The sequence below is a fragment of the Micromys minutus genome, assembly GCF_963924665.1.
Source record: "Micromys minutus genome assembly, chromosome: 27".
NCBI lineage: Eukaryota > Metazoa > Chordata > Mammalia > Rodentia > Muridae > Micromys > Micromys minutus.
In genome coordinates, this window is record NC_137962.1 from 38,631,725 (window position 1) to 38,658,625 (window position 26,901).

Genomic DNA, 26,901 nt, shown 5'->3' on the forward strand with positions numbered 1-26,901 from the left:
TCCTTGAATCTACAGGTCAGCTAGAGCCTGAGACTCCATTTCAAGCTCAGAGCCCACAGTGCCAGTCCAGCAGCTTCTGAGGCGTGCTCATGGGAATCCAGTGACCTGGCTGGTCCAGCACCAGCTACCTCCTTCTTCTACATGCTCTCTTCTTCATCATGAGGGTTGCCAAATCCAATACATCTGCATCTTCCTCCAGGGTCAGCCCCAAGAGGTCATCTGAGTGACAACGAGATGCTTGGGAAGCTTCTGATGGCACAAGAGTCCATTGCCAGGCTCATTGGATGCTTGATTTGGCTTTGCCTACAACGGGGCTATCCTGGGCTATCTGGGTAAATGCTGCTTCCACAAACCCCACAGGCCATGTGGGTGTGAGTGCCTTAGCTAGGGATATCAGGCAAGACCATCTCCTCCCAATTCCCAGTCCTCCTGAAAAGCAAGAGTGACACCTTGGGCTCTTCTCCATCTTGTGGCTGGGGTGTCACCTCCAAAGTGGCCCCCCAAAATCTCTGATCCTCCTAGAAAGTGACCATGCTGGTTAGTTTTTGTTTGGGGTGTTTTTGTTTGTCTTGAAACAAGGTTTCTCTGTGTAGGCCTGACTTGAACTCTCAGAGATCCACCTGCCTCTGCCTCCTGAGGGCTGGGATCAAAGATGTGCACCCTTAAGTCCTTATTTCAGACAGATTTGTCCAGGGAACCCCAATATGAGCATGTAGCATAAGGTAATTACCTTTTCTCCTGAACCTCACTGGATCTTTCCTTTGCTCCCTTCCTACGTTCCTTCCCAGATATCTAGACTGGCACCGTATGGTGCCTTCATGAGAGGCAATGACAAAACTTCATGCTCTGTAGGATGCACACGAGGAGAGGCCAGGATCAGAAGTGGATGGTGTGTGTGTGTGTGTGTGTGTGTGTGTGTGTGCCTGTGTGTACAGTTGCTCGCTCGCGCACTCCCGGGTACCTCTAGCATCTATGTACCTGTGCAGGTCTGGAGGTAAGCACACAGAATGCCATTGGTTCTCTAGGTGAGGAGAGGACCTGAGAGCAGGGAGGCCCACCTTGATGAGGTCTGTGATCTGCTGGACGTCTGCAGCGCACAATGAAGGTCCTGGTACTTCAGAGACAGAAGCTGGTTTTAGACCTGCAGGGGCCCCAGTAACATGTATCCCAAAGCCATCTAAGATGTGCCGCATAGATTTACCAGTTCATTCACTTTATTTTAATGGTTTTTAAAAGCTTTTGAAATAAGGAAGGTTGTGATGGTACAAACCTTTAATCTCAGCATTCGGGAGGCAGATGCTGGTATATCTGTGAGTTTGAGGATAGCCTGATCTACATAGCAGATTCCAGGCAAGCCAGGGTTATATAGAGAAAAGAAATACACACACACACACACACACACACACACACACACACACACACACAGAGTCACCACATTAAACCTTTACACTAACTATAAAGTCATCCTGAGATCGGAGAAGCTTGTCAGAGGCCCATATAACTAACACACCAATTTATGTGATTCTCCATGTAATGACCCCCGCACCCCAAACCTGCTTACGAGGCCTGCCTAGCAGGGCTGAGAGAACCATTGCACCCAGGGAAGGTCCTTGTCCTCTCTGGGGAGGAGGAGGAGACTGAGGCACAGAAGTCAGGTGACTGCCATTAACACTGCCTCATGGTGTTAACTTTGCCTGCTGCCAGATGCTTAGAACAACATACCTCCCAAGGACTAGAAGTCTGAATATTTAACAAGATAGCTGCAGGAGCTGTCCAGCCCCTTCCTGGCTCTTGGCCCACATGCCCAGCCAGTGTCATTACTCAGCAGGCACCCTCAGCCTCTGTCAGACAGTGAATTGTCTGGCCAGGCATGGGCCAGGGCCTACTTCACAAACGGGAGCCTCCACCCACTCCCAAAGGCTGCCTACAGCTGAGTTTCGTGTCAGTGGAAATACCAGGGTGAAGAGCTCCCTCAGCTCTCAAGACAAGCATTTAAAAAGAAATTAGGAGCTGGGTGGTAGTGCATTCCTTTAATCCTAGCAGAGACAGGCAGATCTCTGTGAGTTCAAGGCCAGCCTGGTCTACAAACAAAGTTCCAGGACAGTCCAGGCTACACAAAGAAACACTGTCTAAAAAAACAAAAGACAAAACAAAACACAGAAAGAAAGAAAGAAAAGAAAAGAAAAGAAAAGAAATGAAAAGAAAAACTAGGGACCTGGAGAGATGGCTCAGTGGTTAAGAGCACTGACTGCTCTTCCAAAGGTCCTGAGTTCAAATCCCAGCAACAGCATGGTGGCTCACAACCATCTGTAATGGGATCTGATACTGTCTTCTGGTGTGTCTGAAGACAGCTACAGTGTATTCATATATAATAAATAAATAAATCTTTTTTAAAAAGAAACTAGACCTGTGTATTTTGTGTGTGAGAGTGTTTTGCCTATGTGTTTTATGTGTGTGTGTGTATCATGTGCATGCCTAGTCTTACACAGCTCAGAGGATAGCCTGGAATCCCCTGGGACTGGAGTTACTGTGGACTGAGAGATGGCAAGGGAAAGACCACTGCAGTTACAGCTCATGAGCCTCACACTGGACTAGCATGGTTCTGAGCTAGCAGCACAGGCCCTTCCTGGAACACCAACTGGGTACACTCAGCCACCCTGCTATGTCCTTGGAGACCCCCATCCCACAACCTCTATCTTACATACCACACCAGTCCCTTCCCCTCTGATATTTTCTTCTAGATCATTTTGTCTGACACTCTACTAATCAGTTTTCCTCACCCTCCTAGAGCCATCTCTCCAGCCCCACTACCCCCCCCCCTTTATTTTAAAGACAGGTCTCACTAGGTAGCTCTGGATGTCCTGGAACTCACTATGTAGATCTGGTGGACCTCGAACTCACAGAGAGCCCTCTATCTTTTCCGCTGAGTGCTGGCTGTGCCCTGTTCTGCCTTGTTTTGTAAGAGTCTCTCATTGAACCTGGAGCTCACAGACTCAGCTCCGCTGGCTGACCAGCCAATCCCAAGGGGCCTCCACTCTCTGCCTCCCCAGTGCTGGACTCTAAGCAAGTTTATGTGGACCCTGGGGATCTGAACTCAGGTCCTCATGCTTTCAAAGCAAGTGCTTTACTGGTTGACCCATCTTCCTAGTCCTGGAGGGAGAAGTTTTTAAAATGCTATTGAAGTGATACTAAGAGCCTGGTTATGGGGCTCTTGTGGCCTTGTGACTCAGCTGGGACTTATGTCTTCTTGTGATATGCTGAAACTGGTCAGTAGTTCATCCCTACAGCCTAGTGGCCTGGCCTGCCTGACATTGCCAGAGCAGGGCTGTTCACTGCTGCTGCTGACTAAACAGGTGCTCATTAAAAACGAACACAAACCCCATCACTGATAGCCATCTAGGGAACCACACACTATACTAAGCTAATCCACATACCCTTTGTTAAGATGGGGATGTTGAGGCTGAGAAAAATTAAATAACATCCCACATTGCTCTTTGGGTGGGTCTGAGTCTCAGGCCAGCTTTTTTTTTTTTTTCCCCTTGTCTTATATTAGTCTGGGAAAAGGGGGACAAAAAGCTCTTGTCTCTTTGGTCCACTACTGTTTGCCATTGCCATTGATGGGACAGTTCACATGATCGGGAGAGGACAGAAAGGCTTTCATCTTGGGCTGGGCACTGAGGCAAGTCATATAGGCAGAGAGCAGAGGGAAGCTGTCCAAGCAGCCAGCGGCCAGATCTTGGTGGGTAAGCAGCAGGTCCAGCAAGCTGTAATCGGCAAAGGAGATCTGGTCACCCACGATGAAAGCTTTGCCTCTCTGGTACTGGTACAGCAGGGTCTCAAAAGGCTGCCCGGGCAGGTTCTTCACATAGTCATCCTTACCAACGACATCATAGTTGGTGTAGATGAGGGAGCCGTATTTGCAGCAAAGGTCCTCCACCTCATCATTCACCACATCCACCAGGGCAGCCTCCCTCTGGTCTTTCCCATAAAGCCCAAAAGAGAGGCCCAGCATTAGACTCGTAAGGGGTGAGGTCTCCATCCTCAAACCTGGGGAGCTGCCCGAACAGACAAGTGGGCTTGAGCAAGTCTTGTATCCAGATGTCTACGGTAACCACCTTCTCCTTCCAGCTCTGGCCTTGGTCAGCCAGCAGCATGTGCTGGTCTCACACCGCCCTCGAACTGGGAAGCAGACAGTGGTTTTTGGCGGTATGGCTGCTGCGTAGATGGAGGTGTGGACGGAGAGGTATCTCGGGTACAGATGCTCAGGCCAGCTTGTCAGAGAGACAACCTCCCATAGTCAAAATGTCTGACCTATACAGCCACAGTCAAAGATGCTAAGTCTGCCTCTGCCTTCCTTTTAGATGCTCGACCCATCCAGGCTATTCTCCTGGGGCCCATCCTAGAACAGAGAGAAAGGGGCGCAGAGAGAAAGGGATGTGCAGAATGTGGGCGCAGGCCTGGAAGCCGCTGCTCTGCTCAGCAACTTGAGTTGGGAAATGCCAGAGAAGACACCTAGGAACCTGTTGCTGAACAATTGGCAGGATCTCAAAGGGAAAAGGGCAAGCCAGGCCTCAGCCCAGCCCAAGCACAGGCTTGGCCTTAGGAGAGACCACAAGCAAGGCTCTGGGAGTGAAATTGAGGCCCATAGGGGCTCTGCATCTAAGGCTTCCTGAAGGCTGTGCCAGGCAGTGAGGTAATTAAAGTTCTAGAAGCTGTGTTTAGTTAGCATTTATTAGAAGCCCGGCACTGTAATGGGCGTGGGGTCAGAGATGATGGAGATACAGTCATTCCAAATAGTCTAGGCCAACAGCTGTGTGATGGGAGTGTCCACCTCAGTCAGAGACCTACATCTCTCACCTACTGTCACATCTATCTCGTGTCCTTCTCCTTGCAACAGACTCCTTCCATAAAACAGCTTTACTGGGCTGGCACCTGCTAACAAACTTTTAGAATGGTTGGATTAAAGAGCCTGTAGGTGCCTGCAGCCCCATGGCAGGGCTGGGTGGGGTGCCGAAACACCCCACGTCAGATCCCAAGGAGGCAGAGAAACAGCCTCTGGGTCTTGAGGGCACCAGATTTCTCAGGTCCTCACCCTCAGTTAGCTGCCAAATGTGTTCCTCCAGCCAGGAAGCACGACCTGCAAGTCTCCACCCTGCCAGGCTGGCCTGTGACGGTTAAATGACAGACACCAACACCTGACTGGGGCTGATGCTGACATTGGCAGGGAGCAGTAGGGGTGGTCTTGGCTGCACAGAGGAGAGGGGGCCTCTCACAGAAGTACTGAGCACTTGTCCCTCGCCACGGAGCAGGCAGAGCCACATAATTCCACCATCGTGTGGGGGCATAGCAAGCGAAGCCCCCAAGCTTGGCTCTAGGTCAAGGACAAACTGAGGGCTGTGTGCTCTCCCCACAATGCCTGTTCCTTTCCTTGCCTGACCTCCTGGGGGAGGCAAGAGAGTCCAGAAGGGTTCATTAACTTCTTCAAGGCCAGAGTCACTTGGTGTGTTGAGCAAAACGATGGCTATTATTCATGTTTTATAGAGAGAGAAAATAGTTCGGAGGGGTTAAAGTGACTTGCCCTGTCACAGAGTGAGCAAGCAGGACACGGCCCAGGTCCACCAGCCTCTACTGCAATGGCCCTTCCTCCACTCACCTGGACAAGAAGAGAGCCAGTACCCAGGAACATGGGTACCGTGTTGGAAGGGGTGGTTTAATCTTGGGCTGGCTCCACTGAGCCCTTGGCGTGTCCAGTGCAGGCAACTTCATCAAGTCGATTTGACGAAAACCTAAACATACCTGAGAAGAGGGAAGGAACCTCAACCGAGTGATTGCTTCCATCAGACTGGCCTGTAGGGAAGTCTCTAGGGAATTTTCTTGATTGGTGATAGATGTGGGAGGGCCCACTGTGGGCGGTGCTGCCCCTAGCCAGGCAGCCCTGGATAGTATGGGAGGAAACCCATGGGGAACAGCACGGCAGTAAGCAGTGGTCTCCTCTCCTCTCGGTTCCTGCCTCTGCTCCTGCTTGAATCCCTGTCCTGACTTTCCTCAGTGATAGACTACAATAAGGACACGTGAGCCAGAGAAGCCCTCTCCTGCTCCAAGTTGCTTTTGGCCCGTGCTTTATCACAGCAGCAGGGAACCAAACTAGGACATCAAGTTCATGTCCATTTCTTATAAATCGAGACAAGCATTGCACATGATAATAAAGTATCATTTTCTGCCCACATGGGTAGGAACATAACTGTATTATTTTTCTGGAGCGCTCGTGCTTGCTGTCTGTGCATGTGCTCAGACATGGAACTATAAAACGGGGAAGGCACAACCCAAGGCCAAAAAAAAAAAAAAAAAAAAAGAAAAGAAAAGAAAAGAAAAGAAAAAAAAAGGGGAGGACAATAAAGCCAGAATGTGGCCCCACTCTCCAGGCCAGTGTCATCCACTGTGATCGTACTCTACTTGGGGCAAACCGGCGTCTCTGCCCCTTCCCAACACTGGAATGATGAGAGAAAAAGCAAAGTAATGAGGAACTCGGTGGGTGACAGGGACACAGCTGCCTTATGAATGACAGGTCTCCCCAGAAGGGACAGAGGAGTGGCAAAACACAGGCCTATAAGCTCTCTCGGAGATCTGCAATCTGGTAGGGGCTGTCATGACAATGGATACAGTGGGGATCCCAGCACAGTTTTACCAAAGCCAAGACTTTCCTATGTCTCTCTATCGATTTCCTATAGTTGCTATGACAAATGGCTACAAACTTGGTGGCTTTAAAGCAACAGAATTATATTTCCCCACACAGTTCTGTAGGCTTGAAATCTGTGATCGGTCACTAACCCATCCATAATGAAGGTGTGGCAGGGCCCCACCACCTCCCTTTCTAGAGGGAGAGTCCATTCCTTGTCCTTTCTAGTTTCTGAAGGTTGTGGGTATTCCTCCTCTGTGGGCCTTGGTCACACTGCCCCGCCCCCTTTCCCTATCCCTGCCTTTTCCTGAAATGACTACTTGTCACAAGGCCCCTGATAATCCAGGATCATCTCACTCCAAAGTCTGAAAAGCCCTTCCATTTTGGATCCAATCAGAGAACCCAAGATTAGCACCCATTAATGTGTAGAGGCCTGCCATGCATGGGAATGGTTGCCTGCAGCCAGCCTATGGCATGAGACAGGAACCAGCACCTGCGGGCAGGGAAGCAGGCTCTGTGCTGGAGATAGAGGCTCCCCTGCTTAGTGTTTTCCTATGATCAATGTCTTCCTGACCAGCCAACATTCCCAGCAAGTGTAAATTGTTCAGAAGTAATACCAGTTAGCACCGTTGTCCAAAGATACTGTAAGGGTAGGCAGCACCCCGTTTCCAGATGGGACAATGGAGGTCTAGAAAGGAGGTCTGGTTTTATCTGGCAGAGGAGCCAATCCAACATGAGGGTTTTATGTTTCCTCATTTTCCTATTGCCTTCTTATACCAGCTTTTGCTATTTTACCATTTTCTTCTCTCTGTCTCTCTCTCTCTCTCTCTCTCTCTCTCTCTCTCTCTCTCTCTCTCTCTCTCTCTCTTCTTGGTATTTTAAAGTGAAGGACACTGGATCTCATCTTCCTTAGAAGAGATTGAACAGAAGTGTTTTATCCCCAGCCATCTTTTGGGGGTGGGGGTGGGGTGGAAGGAAGGGGACAGGTCCATGGGGTCAGGAACTCATTTCAGGGGCAAGAAAGTAGGAGAATGTCGCCAACCTACCTTCTCTTGCCACTGGTTGTGGATGAAGCCTTCCTTAAAACAGAAAAGCTGCTGTGAAACTTGGGGTTTCTGACTGGACATGGTGGTGCACTCTTTAATCTCAGCACCCTGGAGGCAAAGAGGTAGGTGGATCTGTGACAGTAAAATCTTGTCTTGGAAAAACCAAACCAAGCTAAAACCACAGTAAAAATTGGTGGTTTGGGAATTTAAAATTCAACCTTAAAATTAAGACAGTATTAATCTTCCAGATACAACTTCCCCTCTGGGTGGGTTCTACCTAAGAAACAGAAAACTTCCACGGACTGTTTCCCTCGGGTAAGGCTGGTGCTGACAAGCGTCCACACCATCCGCGCGCAATCCTTGAGCGCGGGACACTGGAATTAGGACCTTGTGCACCAGCACCTAAAGCCTTTAGGGCCCCGGCGCCGCCCACGCGTGGACTCGGGTGCGCGAAGGAACGCACAGGTCCCACAGCCTGGAGGTCGTACACGCCCCCACCTCCCACGCGCGGACTACAGGGCCCACGCGGAGGGCGGGCCGAGCCGGAGCCTTTGTGTTTAAACCAACCAATGGGCGGCTCCGGAGGGCGGGGCGGGCCGGCTGGGTCCGGCCAATGGTTTGTGGGCTGTCAGCGTTGACTGACAGGCGCACACATACACACTCGGCCACGCGCGCACCGCCCTGCCCCACTCGCGCAGCGCGGGTCTCCGTCGGCGGTATTGTCCGCTTACCGACCCCGCGCCGTCCCGCTTCTCCGCTCTGCGCGCGTCTCAGCCCCAGCCTCGGGCCCGACCCGGCCCAGCGCGCGGCGCCGCCCGGGGGACTCCGACGCGGCAAGAGCCACGCAAGGTAAGGAACGCGTTGGGCCCGCCTCCCACGGCCCCACGCCCGCCTGACCCGTGTCGCTGTCCGGTCGAACCGTAGGCCTGCGCCTCCATGTCCGGCCAGGCCGGGCCACTTCAGCCCCCGCGCTACGCACGCTCCGGGACACTCACGGGCCGGCGCCCTGACGCATCGCGGTCATGGGGAGGGCGCTGTCCCCAGGCGGGACTTCCCCAGCTGCCTCGGGGGAGGAAGGCAGCCAAGACCCAGCCGCTCCAAACCGGACCAGGGCAGTGCCACAGGCCGAGTCCTGGCACTGGAAGTTCCCAGCCTGCGCCACCGCCGCCTGTCACCGTTGGGGGGTGGGGTGGGGGGCATTTAGCTCAGTTCCAAAACAGCCTAACCCAACCAAAACAAAACAAAGCCATCGTGCGCCGGGGTGTGACTTAGAGCCAGGACAGAGGGTGAGCACTTTTTTGTGTCCCAGGGGAATAGAGTGGAAATGTCATGTATAATATTCTCCAGGACAGGGGCCATGTCTCAGGGGCCATGTCTCAGGGGCCAAGGCTCTGAAGTAGGAAAGGATGTTTTATTTGAGGGTTTTGTAACTAATGGCGGGATGGAGGAGTGTCTCTCCCAGCTTCCCACAGTAGACCTTTGTCATCTTGTGTAACCTGAAGGGACGCTATGGTAAACTATTTTGTGACAACAGGATGAAGTATGAAAGATTAAAGATAAGGTCCGCACAGCCCGGGGAGTGCTGGGAGGTGGCAATGGGCAGTGTCCCACCTCTCCACCTCCTCAGAACGTTTAGATTCTTGCCACAGCGGCGTGGGTACTGTATAAACATGTTGCAGTTTTGCCCCCTGGCAAAGGCTTCATGTGCTACAGCGGGGCAGGGGTTAAGAGGTGGAGGGTGTGGGCATCTGGAGCTGTCAGGTGGGGGCGGCAGTCATGGGGGGAACTACCTTATAAGGACTGGAATACAACCCAGGATCAAGGCAACTTCCTGCTTTGGCTACTACCAGTTGGTGCCTTTACCAGCACCAGTTAAAGAGAGTGGCATCCCATCTAGGAAGATGCCAGTTAGCCCAGACAGGAGGCTACTTGTCTTTCCAGCTGGATGAACCTGACCTTCCGGTTTCTGTGGTCGGGCTTTGGGTGTGCTTCCCACCATGGGAGGTTAGCATCCACCAGGAATGTCAGAAGCAGTACAAAGTTACAAATACCAGAAAGTCTTTTTGGATGAGCTTGGGATCTAAAGTTTTGTAATTCTGCTAACCTGGGCTGGGAGAGACCCTGGGTTGATATTCTGAGATTTGAAATTGGGTCCCAATGCTGAAAGATTTGTTTTTCTTCACTCGGGTAGTGGAAGGCTGTCTTTGGCCAGGTCTTTTCACTTTGGCCTTCTTATCAGTTTCACCCCAACCCATGTGGTGACTCTGACTGTCCCATAGGCCAGACTGACTGTAACACCACATAACAGCTCCACCTTCTGCTTTATTTCGTTAACAAATATTGGTTGTGTAACAGCTATGTGGCCATGGAGTTTACAGCTCTGTTCCAAGGGTATGCTGCATAGAGCAGTAACACTCCCTGAAGAGTTTGCAAACCTTTTGATGAAGTACAAATGCCCAGGTCCTGCAGCCTGTCAGGTCTGAGCAGAGACCTGGCTCTCACCCAGGGGCTGTCGCCCTAGGTTCCTCCCCATAGATGGGTGATGATGGCCACCTTGCTTGTGCCAGCATAATTAATAAGTAGGAAAGGAAATAGGCAGCCAGTAGTCATTCATCACTGTCACTGGTACATCAGGGTGTCACAGCACAGTGTGCTGAGAGGTTGCAGAAAACGGGCAGAATAAGATGCAGTCGGGATGTAGCTGGGTCTGTGAACCAGAAACTGTGACTGAAAACAGAAAGAAAAAAAAGGAAAGGATGGGGTCTGAAGAGATGGCTCAGAGGTTAAGAGCACTGGCTGCTGTTCCAGAGGACCCAGGTTCAGTTCCCAGCAACCACATGGTGGCTCACAACTGTAACTCTAGTTCTAGGGGATCTGACACCCTCACACAGACATGCATAGAGGAAAAACACCAATGCACATGAGAACAAATCCTTTAAAAAAAGGAAAGTATGCCCCATGGAAGGGGAACGATGCATGTGAGGTTGGACAGCTGAAGAGAATAAAGCACTGGCTGGGGAGGGGGAGAGAGGCTGGAGGGTACACCCCAGGAAGCATTGCCTGTCAAGTGTCAGTCCCTGCTTCACCTTAGAGGTTGAGTAAGGCCTGATTCTGGCTCCCACAGAACTCAGTGCCAAGGAGGAAAAAGATAAGCAACGTATAACTTAGGAAACCTTGTGAAAAGAGCCATGGAAGAAGCTCCCTGTATCTTAAGTAAATCCCAAGGCAGGTGGCAGACAGGAGTGTGGGCAGATGCCCTGGCTCACAGGGCTGCTTTGTCAAAGTGCACAGGGTGTCTGTTCTCTCCCCCGGGGACAGCCCCACACCTTACATGTTGCCCTGTCTCCCCCAAGTCCTTCTTCGGGAGAAGGGTTCCCACCCTGCCCCATCATGTCAAGACGAAGCCAGCGCCTCACGCGCTACTCCCAGGATGACAACGACGGCGGCAGCAGCAGCAGTGGCGCGAGCTCGGTGGCAGGAAGCCAGAGCACCGTGTTTAAAGACAGTCCTCTCAGGTAGGAGCAGAGCACACAGCCTTTCTGTTGCTGCTGCTGTTGTGAATGGAGACAATCTTGGTCAAGAGGGTTGGTTCTGTCGTATTCACTTCTGTAAGGATCCTGGGAACCAGGATGCTGCCTTCTCTGCCCACTGTGAGCGGGGGCCACCCAGCCTCGGGTTTAGTGTACAGGAAGTGGGGAGAAGCAGCTTCACACAAAAGCCAGGCAGGAAACAACCAAGTGTAAGCTAGGCTCCGGCAGCCAGTTGACTGGGGACAGGTGTGGCAGTCCAGCCACCTTCCCTAGGCCCACACTTTACATCTTCATCATGTGTAGAGCCTCAGTTGCTGTCCAGTGGCTCAGGGCGACATGTCTTGTCCTCCTGCCTCCCTGCAGCCATGAGCCCCTGAGGCTCTGGCTAGGTCTGGGAGGCCAAGTCAGCTTTGTCCAGATTTTCAGTAGGTTATGGAAACTCCAAGTGCCCCTAGGAAGCATGGGAAAACGTTTGGCTTTGAAGTTAGAAACCTGAGTTGGATGCTGTCTCTGTTTCTAACTGACGAGCTTGCCCATCTCTGGTGAGATTCATCGATAGATACTGGGAGCAGAGAAATACCTGTGCTGGATGTAGTTGGGTTGTCGGGCGCCTGGCAACAAGGTCTTCCCGCATAAAACGAGGTCATCAGGGTTGTTGGCTTTCCCTTCCTGGCTGGGCTCACCCCGCTGTCTTTCCCCTCATGGCTGTCCCACAGGACTTTGAAGAGGAAATCCAGCAACATGAAGCGCCTGTCTCCAGCTCCACAGCTGGGCCCCTCCTCTGACTCCCACACCTCCTACTACAGCGAATCTGTGGTTCGAGAGTCCTACATAGGCAGCCCCCGGGCCGTGTCCCTCGCCAGGAGTGCCCTCTTGGATGACCACCTACACAGCGAGCCCTACTGGAGTGAGTACCCCAGATCTAACTCCTAAGACCTGCTCTTCAAATTCCTCCCCTCTCAGTGTTCCTGAGATCCCTCAGGCCCACCAGGATGGAGGCTATGGGATCTCAGCAGAGCCCCTATCTCCTGCCAGGTGGGGACCTTCGGGGGAGGAGGAGGAGAGGAACAGGTGGCTCGGAGAGCAGCAAAGCCAATGGGCTCACCATGGAGAGCAAGGCCTCAGAGGACTTTTTCGGCTCTTCCTCGGGCTATTCTTCAGAGGATGACCTTGCAGGTAGGTGCTGCTTTGTTATCCCATGTGAGTGGGCTCTTGGGCGATGGGGGGAGGGGTGGGGGAAGAGGGAAAACTGAGGGCAAGGGGCACCCTGACAGTGTGAGATGACTTCACAACATGTCATGGGCCATGGGCACTTCACAGCTTCCTTGAGAGAGCTGGGGATAGAGCTTCAGTGAGAGAGAACTTGCCTAGCAAACATGTGGCCTTGGGAGGGTTTGAGTGTGTGAGTGTGTGTGTGAGTGTGCATGTACATGTGCACACCTTACTGGGAGTCTCTACACCAAAGCTCTCCCTCCTGGCCCAAGTTCTCCGTCACCTAGGTCTCTGTGTCTGTAGGACCCTCCTTCACTGGTCTGTGGGTGACAAAGAACCATACCACTATGTTTTGAGCAGTTTTATCTGAGGCTCAAACATGGTTAATACTGTGTAATTTCTGATACATGTCGAAGCAACCACCTAGAGATTGTTGTCAAGGTAAGGTTGCAAAGGGAAAATAAAATGTCAAGACCCGGGGATTTAGTTCAGGAGGCACAGTGCTAAAGCAAGCACAGGTCCTAGGTTCAATCCCCAGCACCAGGACAAAGACATCGGAAACTTCCCATCTCCTCACTTCACAAACATTCCTGGACCTACTGTGTGCTGGGCCTCACTGACACTCTGGGCAGAGGATGAGTGGCTTCAGCTCAAGGAAGAAGCAGGTTTCACATCTGTGGATCAAAGACTCGATGCTGTTAAGGAGCTGTTTGTTTCCCTTCCCTTCCCTGCAGGCTACACGGAGTCAGACCAGCACAGTTCAGGGTCAGGGTTAAGGAGTGCAGCATCTCGGGCCGGCTCCTTTGTCTGGACTCTGGTCACTCTTCCAGGTGCGTGCTGACTGTGTGCTAGACAACTTCTACCCTCTGCAGTCACTTCTTACTGTGATTAGTACTCAGGCTACAGAGTTGGGGGAGGCTTGCAGTGGACTAATCACTGGGCGCCGAGGGCTGTGGGAACCCCCTAGCAGGTTTGAGCAGGAGCTACTTCATAACAGGCTGAGTTATAGGAAGTCTGGTCAGGTGGGCTTGGAAAGGCGGCACTGTGGAGCGGAACAAAGGGGACAAAACAAACGGGTTGAGCAAGAGAGCATGCCGATGGGGGAAGGGCAGTGTGCTGACCGAGACCAAGTCTCACTTAGGCTTAACGCCACTTTTCAGGCCGCCTCTTTGGTCTTCTCTACTGGTGGGTTGGCACCACCTGGTACCGCCTGACAACTGCTGCCTCCCTCCTGGACGTCTTCGTCCTAACCAGGTGAGAGACTCCAGCCTTGATGAAGAATCAGAAAGACCTGGTACCACAGGGCTCAACAGAGAGTCTAAGCTTGGTCGTGGTCCACCATTCCTTGAAGGCTCCCCAGGCTCAGGCAGGCTTAGGCTGGCTTCCCTCCTGGTTGACTACCTTCTAGCAGTGCTCTGGAGCACAGGTTCTTGCTTCACCTAGATCCTTCCCAAGAACAACCAGACCCTTCCAGTCCTCAGAGAAAGGGTGGCTTTGTTCCCACTGGCAAACTGTGAGGCACTAACCCAAAAGAGGGGTTCTCAGAAGTGAAGTCCTGCCTCCGTCTGAGACCAGGACAGGCTACATTCCAGAAGTTCCTGCCCATGATCAGAAGTCATGAAGAGATTGTCTGAGGATGCTGTGGGGTCGTTCCCCAAGCTCCCAAACCAGGATAGAGGTTAAGGACTGGATCCCCTGGGCAGAGTACGAAGGCTAGACCAGGAGGAAATCGGGGTTCTTCTGCCAAGTCCAGGTCAGGGAGCATAGCTATTGCTGCTAGAAAGCTAGCCTGAGGTACATGGAGAGTCCAGGTCAGCCTGGGCTACCAGTCAAAATCCTATTTCTAAAATATATATGTGGGGGGAGGTGGTGTGTCTGGAGCCTTAAGTACTTAAGAGCACTTCACAGGACTTGAGTTCAATTCCTAGCACCCATATGGTGGCTCACAACAGTCTGTAACTTCAGTTTCAGGAGCTCTGAAAGTACCTGCACCCATTTGCACATATGTACAAACACACACACACACACACACACACACACACACACATAATTCAAATAAGTTTTAAAGTTTATAGAACCAAAGTTTTCCTATAACTCTTAGGACCTACAGGTACCATTCTAGTGGCCTGTCTGATCTCAGTCCCATGGGAAGCCCAAGGAACATGTTTTAACTCTAGTTCGGAATTCTAGAAAAGTCCCAAGGGACTGAGTGCAGATGGAGGCCCAGATCCTACTGACGTCTGTTTTCTGTCTGTCCTCCTGAGGTCCAGGCACTTCTCGCTGAAGAGTTTTCTGTGGTTCCTTCTGCTCTTGCTACTCCTGACTGGTCTGACCTATGGTGAGCAGGGGTGCAAGAGAGGGAAGCTAGAAGCAGGGGTAGGGTGTGGCAGAGTTGGGGCTAATAGAGATCCAGCAGACCATGCAGAATCCTGGGCCTACTTTTCCTACTCTCCCAATCCCACCCCAAATCTGCTGACTCAGGCTGCTCTGTCTGACAGTGTCCCAGGGCTGAGGGGCTATGCCGCATCTCCTGACCTTACTCTTGCTATAATACAGGGAGCTTCTGGGAGAAACGCCCCCAGACAGCCACTTTCCTGGTAGCAAGCAAGAACTCTGAGCTATTATTAGGAGCAGCTATTTTCCCTCTATTCCAAATCAGGACAGAGTCTGTGTGACTGGATTGTTTTCACAAGATCAAGTGAAACCTTTGGCTGCCTATAAGCTAGAAACAGCCAGAAAGGCTCTGGTTGAGATCGTAAGAGCTGCTTATCCAAGGCTCTGCCCTTTGTGCCTGTCACAGACCTTGTTTTGGTCTTGTGTTCCGCCTCTTATTGGACAATTTAGCTGAGTTTCCAGTTTCACGTGAGTTGGCTTTGTAGACCTAGGCTCACTCTGAACAACGGCAGCAGCAGTGCTTGCGTGTGTGGTTTTAGAGAGTTGGTTTGCTTTCATAGTCTTGTACTTCTCTTTCTGTGTAGCCCTGGCTGTCCTCGAGCTCACTCTGAACACCAGGGTGGCCTCAAACTCAGTCTGCCTGCCTCTGCCTCCTGAGCACTAGGATTAAAGGGGTGTGCCACCACCATGAGGCTTCTTTTATTAATAAAGAGGGCAGGGCATTTTTCCAAATGTTGGTTTCCTTTTTGTTTCCCGTTACAAGAACAACTTGTTCATACTCAGTGGAAACTGGCACCACCCTTAAAATAATATTACTTTATTACTCACGACCATGCAGTGTTTATCCTGCCGGCCCTGTCCCAGGTGTTAAGCACAGCTCAGTCTGAGCTGCACCAGTTCCTCATGGCTGATAAAGCCCATGTTGCCAGAGCATGTGGAGATGTGAGGTGAGAGGGCCCAGACCTGCTCAGGGAGTGTGTGGCCATGTTCACTGCTCCCCTCCCCTCCTTGCTCATGGCCGATAAGAGGCAAATGTGAACTTAGGCACTGTTTCTCTGTGGCCCGATCCTGGGCTCCCCACACCTTGAAATAGGTGCATTGTTCTCTGTGATGCCCAGCCATGGAGCCAGGGAGCTGCTAAGCCCACTCACAAATGTTCCCCGAGCCAGCTAACCCTTCTGGACAAGGCAGTCAATGCTAGTTGTGGTCAGAGCTCCCAGGGGACTGTTGGTGAGGGCATCCATCAGGGCCTGGGCTCCACCCCTGAATCTGTAAGTGGTAAAGGAAGGCGCTTTCTCCTAAGTCTAACTGTGGGCTGAGTGAGTGAGGACACGTGGAGGTGCTCTGAGGTCATGGGCTGTTATTTCCCAACTCTGGTAGAGCAAGACTCACAATGTGTGATAAAGGCAGTGACCAAGAAGATTCTAAGCACTCTCTCTCTGTGCCTAGGTGCTTGGCATTTTTACCCCTTAGGGCTACAGACATTGCAACCTGCTGTGTCCTCCTGGTGGGCAGTAAAGGAGAGCAGGAAGCAGCCAGAGGTGTGGGAATCCAGAGATGCCTCCCCTCACTTCCAGGTGAGTCTGAGGGTGGTGATCAAACTTCTCCAGCCTTGCTTTGCAGGTTGGAGAAGTCACACAAAACTCACACAAAGCCACAAAGCTATAACATCCTTCCTGGGCTGTTTGAGGTCATGGGGTAGCTAACTTTCCTCTAAATGCAACTTAACAACCCAAAAGTTATGTACATCCTCAGAAAGCAGAAGGAAGGGGCTGGCAAACGGTCTCATTGCTTTCCAATACGATTTCTCCATATTGCCAAGGCTTCTGTGTGTAACATCCTGATCAGGTACCTCCCACCCCTCCCCTAACTTCCACTGTAGCTTGAGACCTCAATATGCAGTGGCTGTAATTTGGAGAGCCAAAGGCACCAGGACAGTCTGTGCTCACTGCTTAGTAGGCCAGCTGGCCCAGGCCCTCACAGGGACAACTGCCTCTGCCTGATCTTTGTCCACCTGCCAAACTAGCCTGGGCTTTCTCCCATAGCAATTCAGCTGTGTTCTAGGAGGGAAAAACAACCCAGATGAGTTGGAACCTGGGGAAGCAAGTAGGAGGACCAGAGCAGATTCTAGGAGAGGGTGTGGGTGTGAGAGACAGCAGTTAGTGTCTTAGATCAGGGCAGGCCTAGGGTGTGCTCCTCAGGGGCCTGCATAGTTGAGGGTGACGTGGACATAGTACCAGAATGTAGTAAAAATATAGTTCATCTGAAACTGTCCCAGGGCTGGGGTGCTGGCTCAGTGCACAACATGCTTGCTGTGCGGTTATGAGACCTGAGTTCATATCACTGGCATGACTAGCACAGGCCTGTAATCCTGGTGCTGGGGTGGTAGGGTGGAGTCAGGTGAATCTCACTGTCTAGTCAGTCTAGCCAAAATGCTGAGCTCCAGGTTCGGTAAGAGGGCTTGACTCAAAGAATAAGACGGAGAGCCAAAGAGGGAGACATCTAATGTCTACCTCTGGCCTCCCCTTGTGCATGCACAAGCAAATGCACCTGCACATACATGTACATACATACATACACCTGTTAAGATCTGGTTCTTCCTCCAATCCATGTTCCTAGAAATGAGACTCAGACTCAAAATATATTTACAAATACCTTGGCCATATGGCTAGGGTTCTACTCTTACTAGATCATAACTAAAACAACCCAATTATTTTAACCTACATTCTGCCATGTGGCTGGTTACCTGTTCTTGGGTACCTTGTGTCTTGTCTCCTCACATCTTCCCCGGGCCGATCTCCTGTGCCTGGCCTATTTCAGAATCCTTTCTGCCCTCCAGATATCCCACCTTCTATTTCCTGCCTAAGCCATAGGCCATAGGCTTTTTAATTCACAGGCAATGCATTCATTACAATACACAAGATATTCTCTCTACACACATGCTTATACCATACACAAGAACATGGCATACACCACACACAAACCTCTTGGTCTTAGCAGGGCATGGTGGCTCACACCTATAGTCCTGGCACTTGGAAGGCTAAGGCAGGAGAATCACATGTCTTTACAGCTAGCCTGGGCTACATAGTAAACTGCAAGACAGTGTGGACTAAGAGGGAGACCCTTTCTCAACTGAACATCAACCCTGTTGCCCCACCCCCAAACTCTTAGTCCTCTAGCAAAGTGAACTCCACCTGCGCAGCTGAATTAAGCTTGGCACATTTTAAATATGTTCCAGCACAAATGATCTTATTTCTTAAAATAATGCATATTCTGTCATCTGCACATTCTTTTTTAAATCGATTCTTGAAGAGATGAAGGGCAGTTCAGTCTTGGACTACCTTTCATGTGACAAGGAGAAGCAAGGCCAGCAGAGCACAGCCAGGCTCTGCCCGTGGGAAGACTCAGTGAAGACAGTGCCTGGGAGGTGATGGCAGGGTGGGGCAGGGAGGCTGAGAATGGGATTCTGTGCTTGCTGCCTTAGGAGTTGTACAAGCATATGTTTAAAACAGCACGTCTAAACCCTGAGACCTCTGCCCCAAAGTCCTTTGCCCTTTAAGGGACAGTTGGAAGACTGGGTTTTGTAATTTCTCTTGGCAAAGATTTTGTTGTTTGGCCAACAATAGTCCTCATATTCATGACACACTCTTAGGTGCCACCCTTAGGCCTGAATGACTACATCTTCTCTAGCTCGTTCATTTAAATGAGGAAAGTGCAAAGCTTTCAAACAACTTCCTCTTTTTGAATAGTCATGTATGGAGGAACAAAAGCACTTGAAAGCCAAAAGCTGCCTCCTGCCACCTTACACAGCTCATGGGGTGGAGGCTGCTAGCTGGGCCCCTGTGACCATCCTACAAACCCACAAAATGTTCCTTGCTAGTCCCTGTGCTCAGATTCCCTCTCCCTGCCACCTTTCCCTGTCACATTGGGTTCTGATGGTGACAACATGTGGAGGGGGCTGGAGGCAGGTGGCCCTCCTCAATGCATACCCAGTATATTCTGCCAAATGCTACAGCTGCTAGCCATGTCCCACTGGTTTTTTCCTGTTTGTTTTTGTCCTAGAGAGAGTTTCACTAGTGCTGGCTGTCCTGGAACTCACTATAGAACAGGCTGGTCTTGAACTCACAGAGATCCACTTGCTCTGCCTCCCAAGTGTTGGGATTAAAGGCCTGTGCCATGTCTCAACTGTGCAGCAGGAGCCCTTAGAATCTTTCCCCTCTGCCAGCTGTCTCAATAGCCACACTTAGGAAGCCTTCTGGTGTGTATGCTCCCCTGGGCCATACCTCTGCTTTTTCCTTCTGGCCCCAACAGGCTGAGCAGCGTATTCTCTCCCGGGTTCACTCTCTGGAGCGGCGGCTGGAAGCTCTTGCTTCTGAGTTTTCTTCCAACTGGCAGAAGGAGGCCATACGACTGGAACGCTTGGAGCTGCGCCAGGGGGCTGCTGGCCATGGAGGAGGCAGTAGCCTGAGCCATGAAGATACCGTGTCTCTCCTAGAAGGGTTGGTGAGCCGCCGTGAGGCTGCCCTGAAGGAGGACTTGCAAAGGGACACAGTGGCTCGTATCCAGGTGGGGGACCATCATTGCCTGGGGGTGGGACTGCACATTTCATAAAGGTGATGACATAGAAAACCCTGACAGTCGCTGTGTCACATAGGGTCATTTTCCAGGTACCCTGTCATCTTCCATGGTGGGAGTCCCTGGCACAGTGCCTGACACAAGTGAAGTGTGAGGCACAGGTGGTGCTCTTTGTATTTCAGAGCCTTATAGCACAAGGCCAGGAGCTGAAACTCGGGAGTTAAGTAAACCCTAGAAGGAGCCCGGTTAGACTATGTCTAGTCACGGTGTTCCTCCAAGTGCAGCTGCAAAGCCCTCTCAGTGTGGTGGCACACAACTTTAATCCCAGCACTCAGGAGGCAAAAGCAGGCAGATCTCTGAGCTCGAGACCAGTCTGGTCTACATTGGGAGTTCAGGGACAGTCAGAACTATACAGAGAGACATTGCCTCAGAAGAAAAAACCACCAAAACCAAACAATTCTCATATCTGGTAGGAAGAACTGGCTACCCTGAGGGCAGAACATCACCAAGACTCAGAAGACCTCTTCAAGAAGATTGTCCAGGTCTCTCAGGTCAGTGTGCTAGGCTAGTGCACTGGGATCTCACCCAAACTTACATCTGTCCTTGGTTCTACCATGGATACTGCTGGGATGTCTGTCAAGTAGAAGCTGGTAGTCTCATGCCTTCCCTAGGGCCTGGACTTGCCACAGACAGATGTTCCACAGTGACCCCAGGGATGTGCATGGGGCAGGATGGTATTTGTGATTGGTGTGCCCAGTGAACATAAACTTACCGAGGTGGAAATGAGTCTGATAAGAGCTCAGGACTCACCTGAAATTCACAGGACTTCACCTGCTTTGATCTTTGCTGACAGGCTGGAAGACCTGTTTAGGGACATGGTTAAGCAAACACTCCGTTATAGAACAGGCTCTTGGACTTCTCCGAACTCATCATATCTTGTCCTTGCCCCTTCTTCCTGTTCCCAGGAGTCTGAAGCCCGTGTCCATCAGCTGAAGACAGAATGGCAAAGGTAATGGCAGCCATCTGGCCAAGGCCTGCTCTGACACCCCATTAGGGTTCTGCCTGGTTGGCTGAGACTTAGCTTAGGATCTTGCCTGTGGCCTCTAAGGTACAAGGCAGATTTGTAAGACCTGGGGGTGGCAGGGACAAGCACAGTAGTGAAACTGGAGCTTGTGGTCTAGTCTTTTCTGTATACCTTCTACTCCTATGACCAAGTTGTGAAGGCATGGGAGGCTGTGGCATTGTGAGCTGTGCTGTCCAAGCCTAGAGAGAATCAGGCCAGCATTAGCTGAGACAGGTAAGCCCAAGATCCTAGGCTGTGATCTACTGCCAGGCTCCAAGGGCATCCCTGGACATACACCTTATGATAGGAGTCAGTCAGGGGTTCATCTTCCTTCCTCAGCATAACCTTACCTTGCTTCCCTCCATCTGGAACTAGCATGACCCAGGAGGCCTTCCAGGAGAGCTCTGTGAAGGAACTGGGACGGCTGGAAGCCCAACTGGCCAGTCTGCGGCAGGAGCTGGCTGCCCTGACTCTGAAGCAGAACTCGGTGGCAGATGAAGTGGGCCTGCTGCCACAGAAGATCCAGGCTGCCAGGGCTGATGTGAGTGGGAAGTACCAGAGCCCTACAAATCATCCTTCCTCTGAGACCACCCACCTGGGAGGGGTGTCTGTCAGCGGGAGCAGTGTCTTCAGCCTGATGTTCTGGAGCACATTCATAGCTGATTTAATACAGACCTGGGCTCTGGGGAATCCTTTCTAATCCTGGTCACTGTTCCCTGGAGAGAGTAGTTCCTAACCTTTAACATCTTTTCCAGGGTCTCCATCCTTCCCTTCCAGCTCTGCTTCCTCCTCCAGTGACAGCCCACCCACCCTGTCACAGCAGCCCCTGCCATTCTTGCAAGCTTCTGAGTGACACTGCTTTGTCCGTAGGTGGAATCCCAGTTTCCTGACTGGATCAGTCAGTTCCTTCTTCGAGACAGGGGTGCCCGCAGTGGGCTCCTGCAGAGAGACGAAATGCATGCGCAGCTGCAGGAGCTGGAGAACAAGATCCTTGCCAATATGGCTGAGATGCAGGGCAAGTCAGCCAGGGAGGCTGCAGCTTCTCTGGGACTGACACTGCAGAAAGAAGGCGTAGTTGGGGTGACAGAGGAGGTAAGGGATGTCTACTCTCCCAACAGGCTGCTTTCTCCCCTAGAAGCTGTAGACCTGGTCATTCTTACACTGCCAACTCTTCATGTGTGTTAGAACATGATAGACCTTCCTGGCTGGAGGTTCAGGTGTATGTTCTGGGCCCAGTGTGGGAGGTGGAAGTGAACACAACCTGCTTGAGTATCACTGGTGCCAGGCCAGCGGGGCCAGCCCATGGATGTGCATGCAGTACCTATTATGCCCCATTCACAACCCACTGTCTGTCTGGGGTATGTTTTAGCAAGTTCATCGGATCGTCAAGCAGGCTCTGCAGCGCTACAGTGAGGACCGTATTGGAATGGTGGACTACGCCCTGGAATCAGGAGGTATGTGCTGCCTTTACCACGTCACCTTACCCTGGTCCTTACACTGGTGAGGCCCCAGGTCTGCCAGGAAGCACAGTGCTAAAGCACAGAAGGCTTGAGACCAGCACAAACTAGAGTCCCAACCAAGGCCAGGGATGGCTGAAGGAAGCCATGAGACACTGAGTGGACCCCTGCCTGGGAGTGGTTCCGTGAGACTGAGGTAGAGCTCAGGGGTGGGCCTGAGACATTTGTCCCCATGCCTTGGAGACAGGCAGTAGCTATCTGTGCTACTGAAACCACCATCTGAACTTACTGGGCCTCCCCGCTGTGAGGTTTAAAACCATTTTCCTGTGACAGGAGCCAGTGTTATCAGCACCCGCTGTTCTGAGACTTACGAGACTAAGACAGCCCTTCTCAGCCTCTTTGGCATCCCCTTGTGGTACCACTCCCAGTCTCCTCGAGTCATTCTGCAGGTGGGCACTCTGAACACAGTGGGGGATGCCCTGTCTCAGTCCAGAGCTCAATTAGAGGTCCTGTTCTGACATGCCTCCCACCCCTCCAGCCAGATGTGCACCCAGGCAACTGCTGGGCCTTCCAGGGTCCCCAGGGCTTTGCAGTGGTCCGCCTCTCTGCTCGCATCCGCCCCACAGCCGTCACCTTAGAGCACGTGCCCAAGGCCTTGTCGCCCAACAGCACTATCTCCAGTGCTCCCAAGGACTTTGCCATTTTTGTGAGTACCTGATTTTCATTGGGGTGGGTGTGGGGGTCTTTGCGAGAATCACACTGAGATGACTTTGGCAGTGAGAGACTAGTTTATTTAAAAGAGAGAGCCAGGGAGAGACCTGGCCCTTCAGCATGGCTGTCTGAAGCTGCAGTGAAGACACCAAGCTGGGAGATTGAGGTGGCCCTCCCTGACGCCTCCCTGTATGCTTTTCTGTAGGGCTTCGATGAAGACTTGCAGCAGGAAGGGACACTTCTTGGCACGTTTGCCTACGACCAGGATGGGGAGCCCATCCAGACCTTCTACTTCCAGGTACAGGGCTGTGTGCTTGTGGGGTGGTATCTCACACTCCCAGTCAACAGCAGACATCTTCCAGTATCTAGTATTTGCACTGCTGGGCAGAGGATTCAGGATGGCCCATCTTTCCACCCTCTCCTGTCAGTGACAACAGCAGCATCAGAGCTCTGATGAGGGGCTCCGCTGAAGTGAGTTCTTTTAAGGAAGAGTTGTGACAAGGAAGTGACTGTGAAGGTGTTCAGGATGATCAGTGTGCTAGGGCCTCGGGTTGGGCACATGGGTATCAGAGCTAGGCCTTAAAGGCAGATTCTGGGGCTAGGGATGTAGGTCAGTTCATTTTAAATTTTGGTTTATTTTGTGTGTATGAGAATTTTGCTTGTATACATGTCTGTGTATCATCTGTGTACTGGTGCTCTAAGAAGCCAGAAGAGGGCTTTAGATCCCTTCGAACCAGAGTTACAGACAATTACAAGCGACCATGAATGCTGGGAATTGAACCTGGATTCCATGGAGTAGCCAATGCTCTTAATTGCCTTAGTTCTTTAGTCCTATTTCACTGTAGCTTTGAGCAGAGTACAGGCTAGACACTTGAGAATAGAGCAAACTGTGTCCACAGTGTCCTGTGAACATTCTATGCATTGGTAATGCTCACTGTGACTGGGGATGAATTCACCCGTTTCAGGTGAACTGTGCTGGTCCTCAGTACTCGACTGTTCGGCCAAGGGCTGGCTCATGTGGGTAGTCACACTTAGGAACCCCAAAGTCCCCCAAGGCCTTTGGCTTGGAAACTCTGTTCTAGGAAACAAACTTTAGAAATTAAATTTTTTGTTTTTGTTATGAGCCCCAGGGCAGGAGACTGGCTGTGGAGTGGCTCCCACCCACCCCTTCTGCTGCTGAGGTCTCAAAGGACTGTGACACTGAATTCATCTTTTCTACCTAGGCCTCTAAGATGGCCACATACCAAGTTGTGGAGCTTCGGATCCTGACCAACTGGGGCCACCCTGAGTACACTTGTATCTACCGCTTCCGGGTGCACGGAGAGCCTGCACACTAGCCCTTTGAGATCTTGTGCCTGTTGCTAGCCACGTGGGAAGCTCACCGTTCCCAGCATCTACCCCTGCTCTGAGAGTAGGTGCACAGCACCCCACCACTGCTCGCACATGCTTGTTAGCGCTGACTTCCAGGAGCAAGAGTGAAGAGGCAGCATGTGTAGGACTGACTCCCTGCATAAGCCAAACAGCTCGTGGCTGCCTACAGGCTCCTGTGCTTCTCTTAATCTTCCCCCTAGAGCTAGGCGCCTACCAGGTGTATATATGTACCATACTTTGGGGGACTGTGAGTCAGGAAGTGAGGTGGAGGGACTGGCACCAGTGAACTGGTAGGTGCCAAAGCCATGGGCATACCAAGCCAGAGTCCCAGGGATAAGCTGGGGGTCTTGTGGCCTTTTAGGACAGTGCTTAGCACTATGCAGCTGGGACTGTCCATGGCAGGTGCCTGGTAAAGGACTCAGAAGCTGCATTGCTTCTCCAGCATGGAAGGTACCATGGCCCATAGGACCCCTGGGGTTTCTTGCAAACTGGATGGAGCCAGCTCCTGTGTGCCTGAGCACTGTCTGTGCCATCCTAAGAGATTCCCAGTTCTGGGGACCACTGCTTTTCCTCCTGATGTGGGGTGAGGGTCTGTTCTGTTTCCCATTCCTGTTGCATCCTGCCTGTGCTCCACAGCAAACTTTCCATAACCCCAGGGGAGGACCTAGCCCTGTATTTGGGGCTATTCTAGCAGGGTAGTCTAGAGGAGGGGGGAGGGACTTCGGGTTCCCTAATCCAGTGCCAATAGCCACGGTGTGGCCAAGATACCAGGTAGTGGGGCTACACTAGCCCACCCCATTTAGAGTGATCCTGTACACTCTAAAGCAACTTCCTTGGGCTCTCAGCTCTTGCTTAGATTGTTTCCTTTCTGGCTCCTCTATGGTGGCAGTTGGATGGGGGCTAAGAGGGACAGAGGGTGGCAGAAGTTACTTTGTATGAGGAGGAGGAAGAGGCTTTTAGATTGAACAGCCCTGCTGTATTATATATAGAATTCTCAAGGTCTGTTTTTTTTCTTGTTATTGTTCTTGCTTTTAACTGAAAAAGCTACAGGCTTTATTTCTAGCCCCGTTCTGAGGGGCACCAGCTGTTACCCAGTTTCTTGTTCCTGGCTCTGAGAGGGGCTTGGTCCTGCTTGGTCTGTGGAAGGGGCCAGGAGGAGTGGCTAGGCAGGGGCAAGCAGATGTCCCGTTAAGTGTTCTAGCAATGGCAACCTGTAGCCCTGCCCTCGGGGCTGCTTTTACGCTCTCCTGTCACAAATGCTGCACTGTTGATTCTTTCAAAACAAAACAAACCTCTCCAGACTCTAATTTACGCCTATGCAAAAAAATAAAGGATGCCCAGGATCAATGAATTGTCCTTTTTTTCTGATTGTCACAGAGCAACTCCGATGCTCTTGGGGGACACAAGGAACTGAATTCTTAGCCAAACCACAGTACCTAAAGATTTAGTCCTAATGCTCAGAGACCCAGGTCTTTGGTTTAAAACTCCAGCTAAGGTCCACTCCAGTGTTTTCTGGATTGGAGGGCTGTCAGGAGGAAATGAAATTACTTTAAGAGCAGTCAAGAACACCTCTGTGGAGGGTGGTGGAGGAGGAGGAGGAGGAGGCTTTTCTGTCTACTTAAACACAGGCAGAGGGCCTCAGGCTGATAGGTGTCTCCTGAAGGGCCAGGCTCTGGAAGGTGCTGGGGGAGACGCCCTGATGGTTACCTAGATTCAGCTCAGGTGATGCTTCACCAAGCCTGAGGTGCTTCCTACTGACTGTGGCATCTTGCTCAGAGCTGGTTCTTGCCATGGCTGAGAAAATGGCTAGAGTACAGGTTGGCCCAGGGCTTAGTCCAGAGCCCAGGGACACTAGGTCTGTACTTACACCAAGGGCATAAAACAAAACAGGCATCATGGGCACGAGAGCCCCAGCAAATAGCCCTGTAACTTGACATACACCACCAGGGTTCAGTGCCTCTGCCGCCTGCCCACATTCAAATCTGGGCCTCCCAGAGTCTGAGCTTCACACCATTATCTCCAGTTCTCCCCAAACCCAGCCAAATACACCCCTGCACCATGGCACATTCCTGACATACCATCTCAGTGCCAGGCCCCGATGAGCCTGAGCAGTGCTGTATGTGATATGGCCACCTTTACCCCAACCCACCCCACAGCCTCAGTTCTAGAAAAGATGTATACACAGTTGCACATACAGAAGGCTGGGCCTTACGCTTACGAGACTGATTAAAATCTTTATTCTTTATTGACTACAAACAGGCTGGTATTTCCTCTAGATGGAGAGCTGAGAGGGCTTAGTTCTGCAGGGACCTTTGTAGTCCCTATTAATGACAGTTCAACACTGAATTCAGTTGGCTCCCTTTGCCATGTGCAGATCTACCTCCCTGAGGGGCAGAGTCCCGATTGGTAGTTACGGCTCATGAACACAAGAGTTCTAGTGACCACTAATGTTGACAGGGTACAGTTAAGTTCTACTGTGGCCCAATGCTATAAGAAGTCACAGCTGCTACTGTGCCATGCACCACCATGCTAAGGCCCCATTAATACAAAGGCACCAGCCTAAGTGAGCCAGTCACGAAGCACAGAAGAGCTGGAGGAAGAGGGCTGGCCCCCAGTTGGGCAAGGCTGCAGGGTGAGCAGGAACTAATGCCACAGCACACAGCCCTTCCTTGAGCTTCAGTGTCCTCATCCTCAGAGACGGCAGCAGCGAATGTCCAGTTGAGCAAGCCCACCCACAGCAGCACCACACTGCCTCCATCCTGTTCAGAGCACCTGGTTCCCTCACATGCTCAATGAATCTACACAACCCAGAAGTGGGGATCTGTACAATGAGGAAAGTGAGGTTGTGGAAGAGGGGTTCCATCAG

General features: G+C 51.6%; 1 protein-coding gene and 1 pseudogene across 4 annotated transcripts; one reads left to right on the forward strand and one right to left on the reverse strand.

Moving 5' to 3' along the window:
- Positions 1 to 1,208: 1,208 nt before the first annotated feature.
- Positions 1,209 to 8,584, reverse strand: LOC308438210 (glutathione S-transferase P-like; annotated as a pseudogene). Its single transcript, XR_013975676.1, has 4 exons — positions 8,454 to 8,584; positions 7,723 to 7,830; positions 5,654 to 5,796; positions 1,209 to 4,399 (listed from the first exon to the last, which is right to left on the reverse strand). The product of XR_013975676.1 is annotated as a glutathione S-transferase P-like (transcript).
- On the forward strand, positions 8,333 to 25,382 carry SUN2 (Sad1 and UNC84 domain containing 2). Of its 3 annotated transcripts, none has more exons than XM_080939516.1 (18): positions 8,333 to 8,571; positions 11,076 to 11,237; positions 11,969 to 12,159; positions 12,288 to 12,428; positions 13,199 to 13,294; positions 13,625 to 13,718; positions 14,729 to 14,802; positions 16,308 to 16,435; positions 19,170 to 19,424; positions 19,907 to 19,984; positions 20,399 to 20,442; positions 20,872 to 21,037; positions 21,367 to 21,588; positions 21,866 to 21,950; positions 22,287 to 22,402; positions 22,492 to 22,659; positions 22,870 to 22,962; positions 23,888 to 25,382. In XM_080939516.1, exons 1-18 carry the CDS (start codon positions 8,336 to 8,338, stop codon positions 23,999 to 24,001), a joined length of 2,463 nt encoding a protein of 820 aa, XP_080795642.1. In that variant the 5' UTR covers positions 8,333 to 8,335; the 3' UTR covers positions 24,002 to 25,382. The 3 variants fall into 3 exon arrangements, with proteins under 3 accessions (XP_080795642.1, XP_080795643.1, XP_080795644.1); XM_080939517.1 differs by having other exon boundaries at positions 14,735 to 14,802; XM_080939518.1 differs by lacking the exon at positions 8,333 to 8,571 and adding an exon at positions 8,910 to 9,008.
- The last annotated feature ends 1,519 nt before the right edge of the window (positions 25,383 to 26,901 follow it).

Bases quoted from the DNA above. Each gene is read 5' to 3' on its own strand.
- SUN2 (XM_080939516.1), top strand. From the start codon at position 8,336: ATGGTTTGTGGGCTGTCAGCGTTGACTGACAGGCGCACACATACACAC. The intron at 8,572-11,075 runs GTAAGGAACGCG...GTCTCCCCCAAG, and splicing joins CGCGGCAAGAGCCACGCAAG to TCCTTCTTCGGGAGAAGGGT. The intron at 12,429-13,198 runs GTAGGTGCTGCT...CCTTCCCTGCAG, and splicing joins TTCAGAGGATGACCTTGCAG to GCTACACGGAGTCAGACCAG.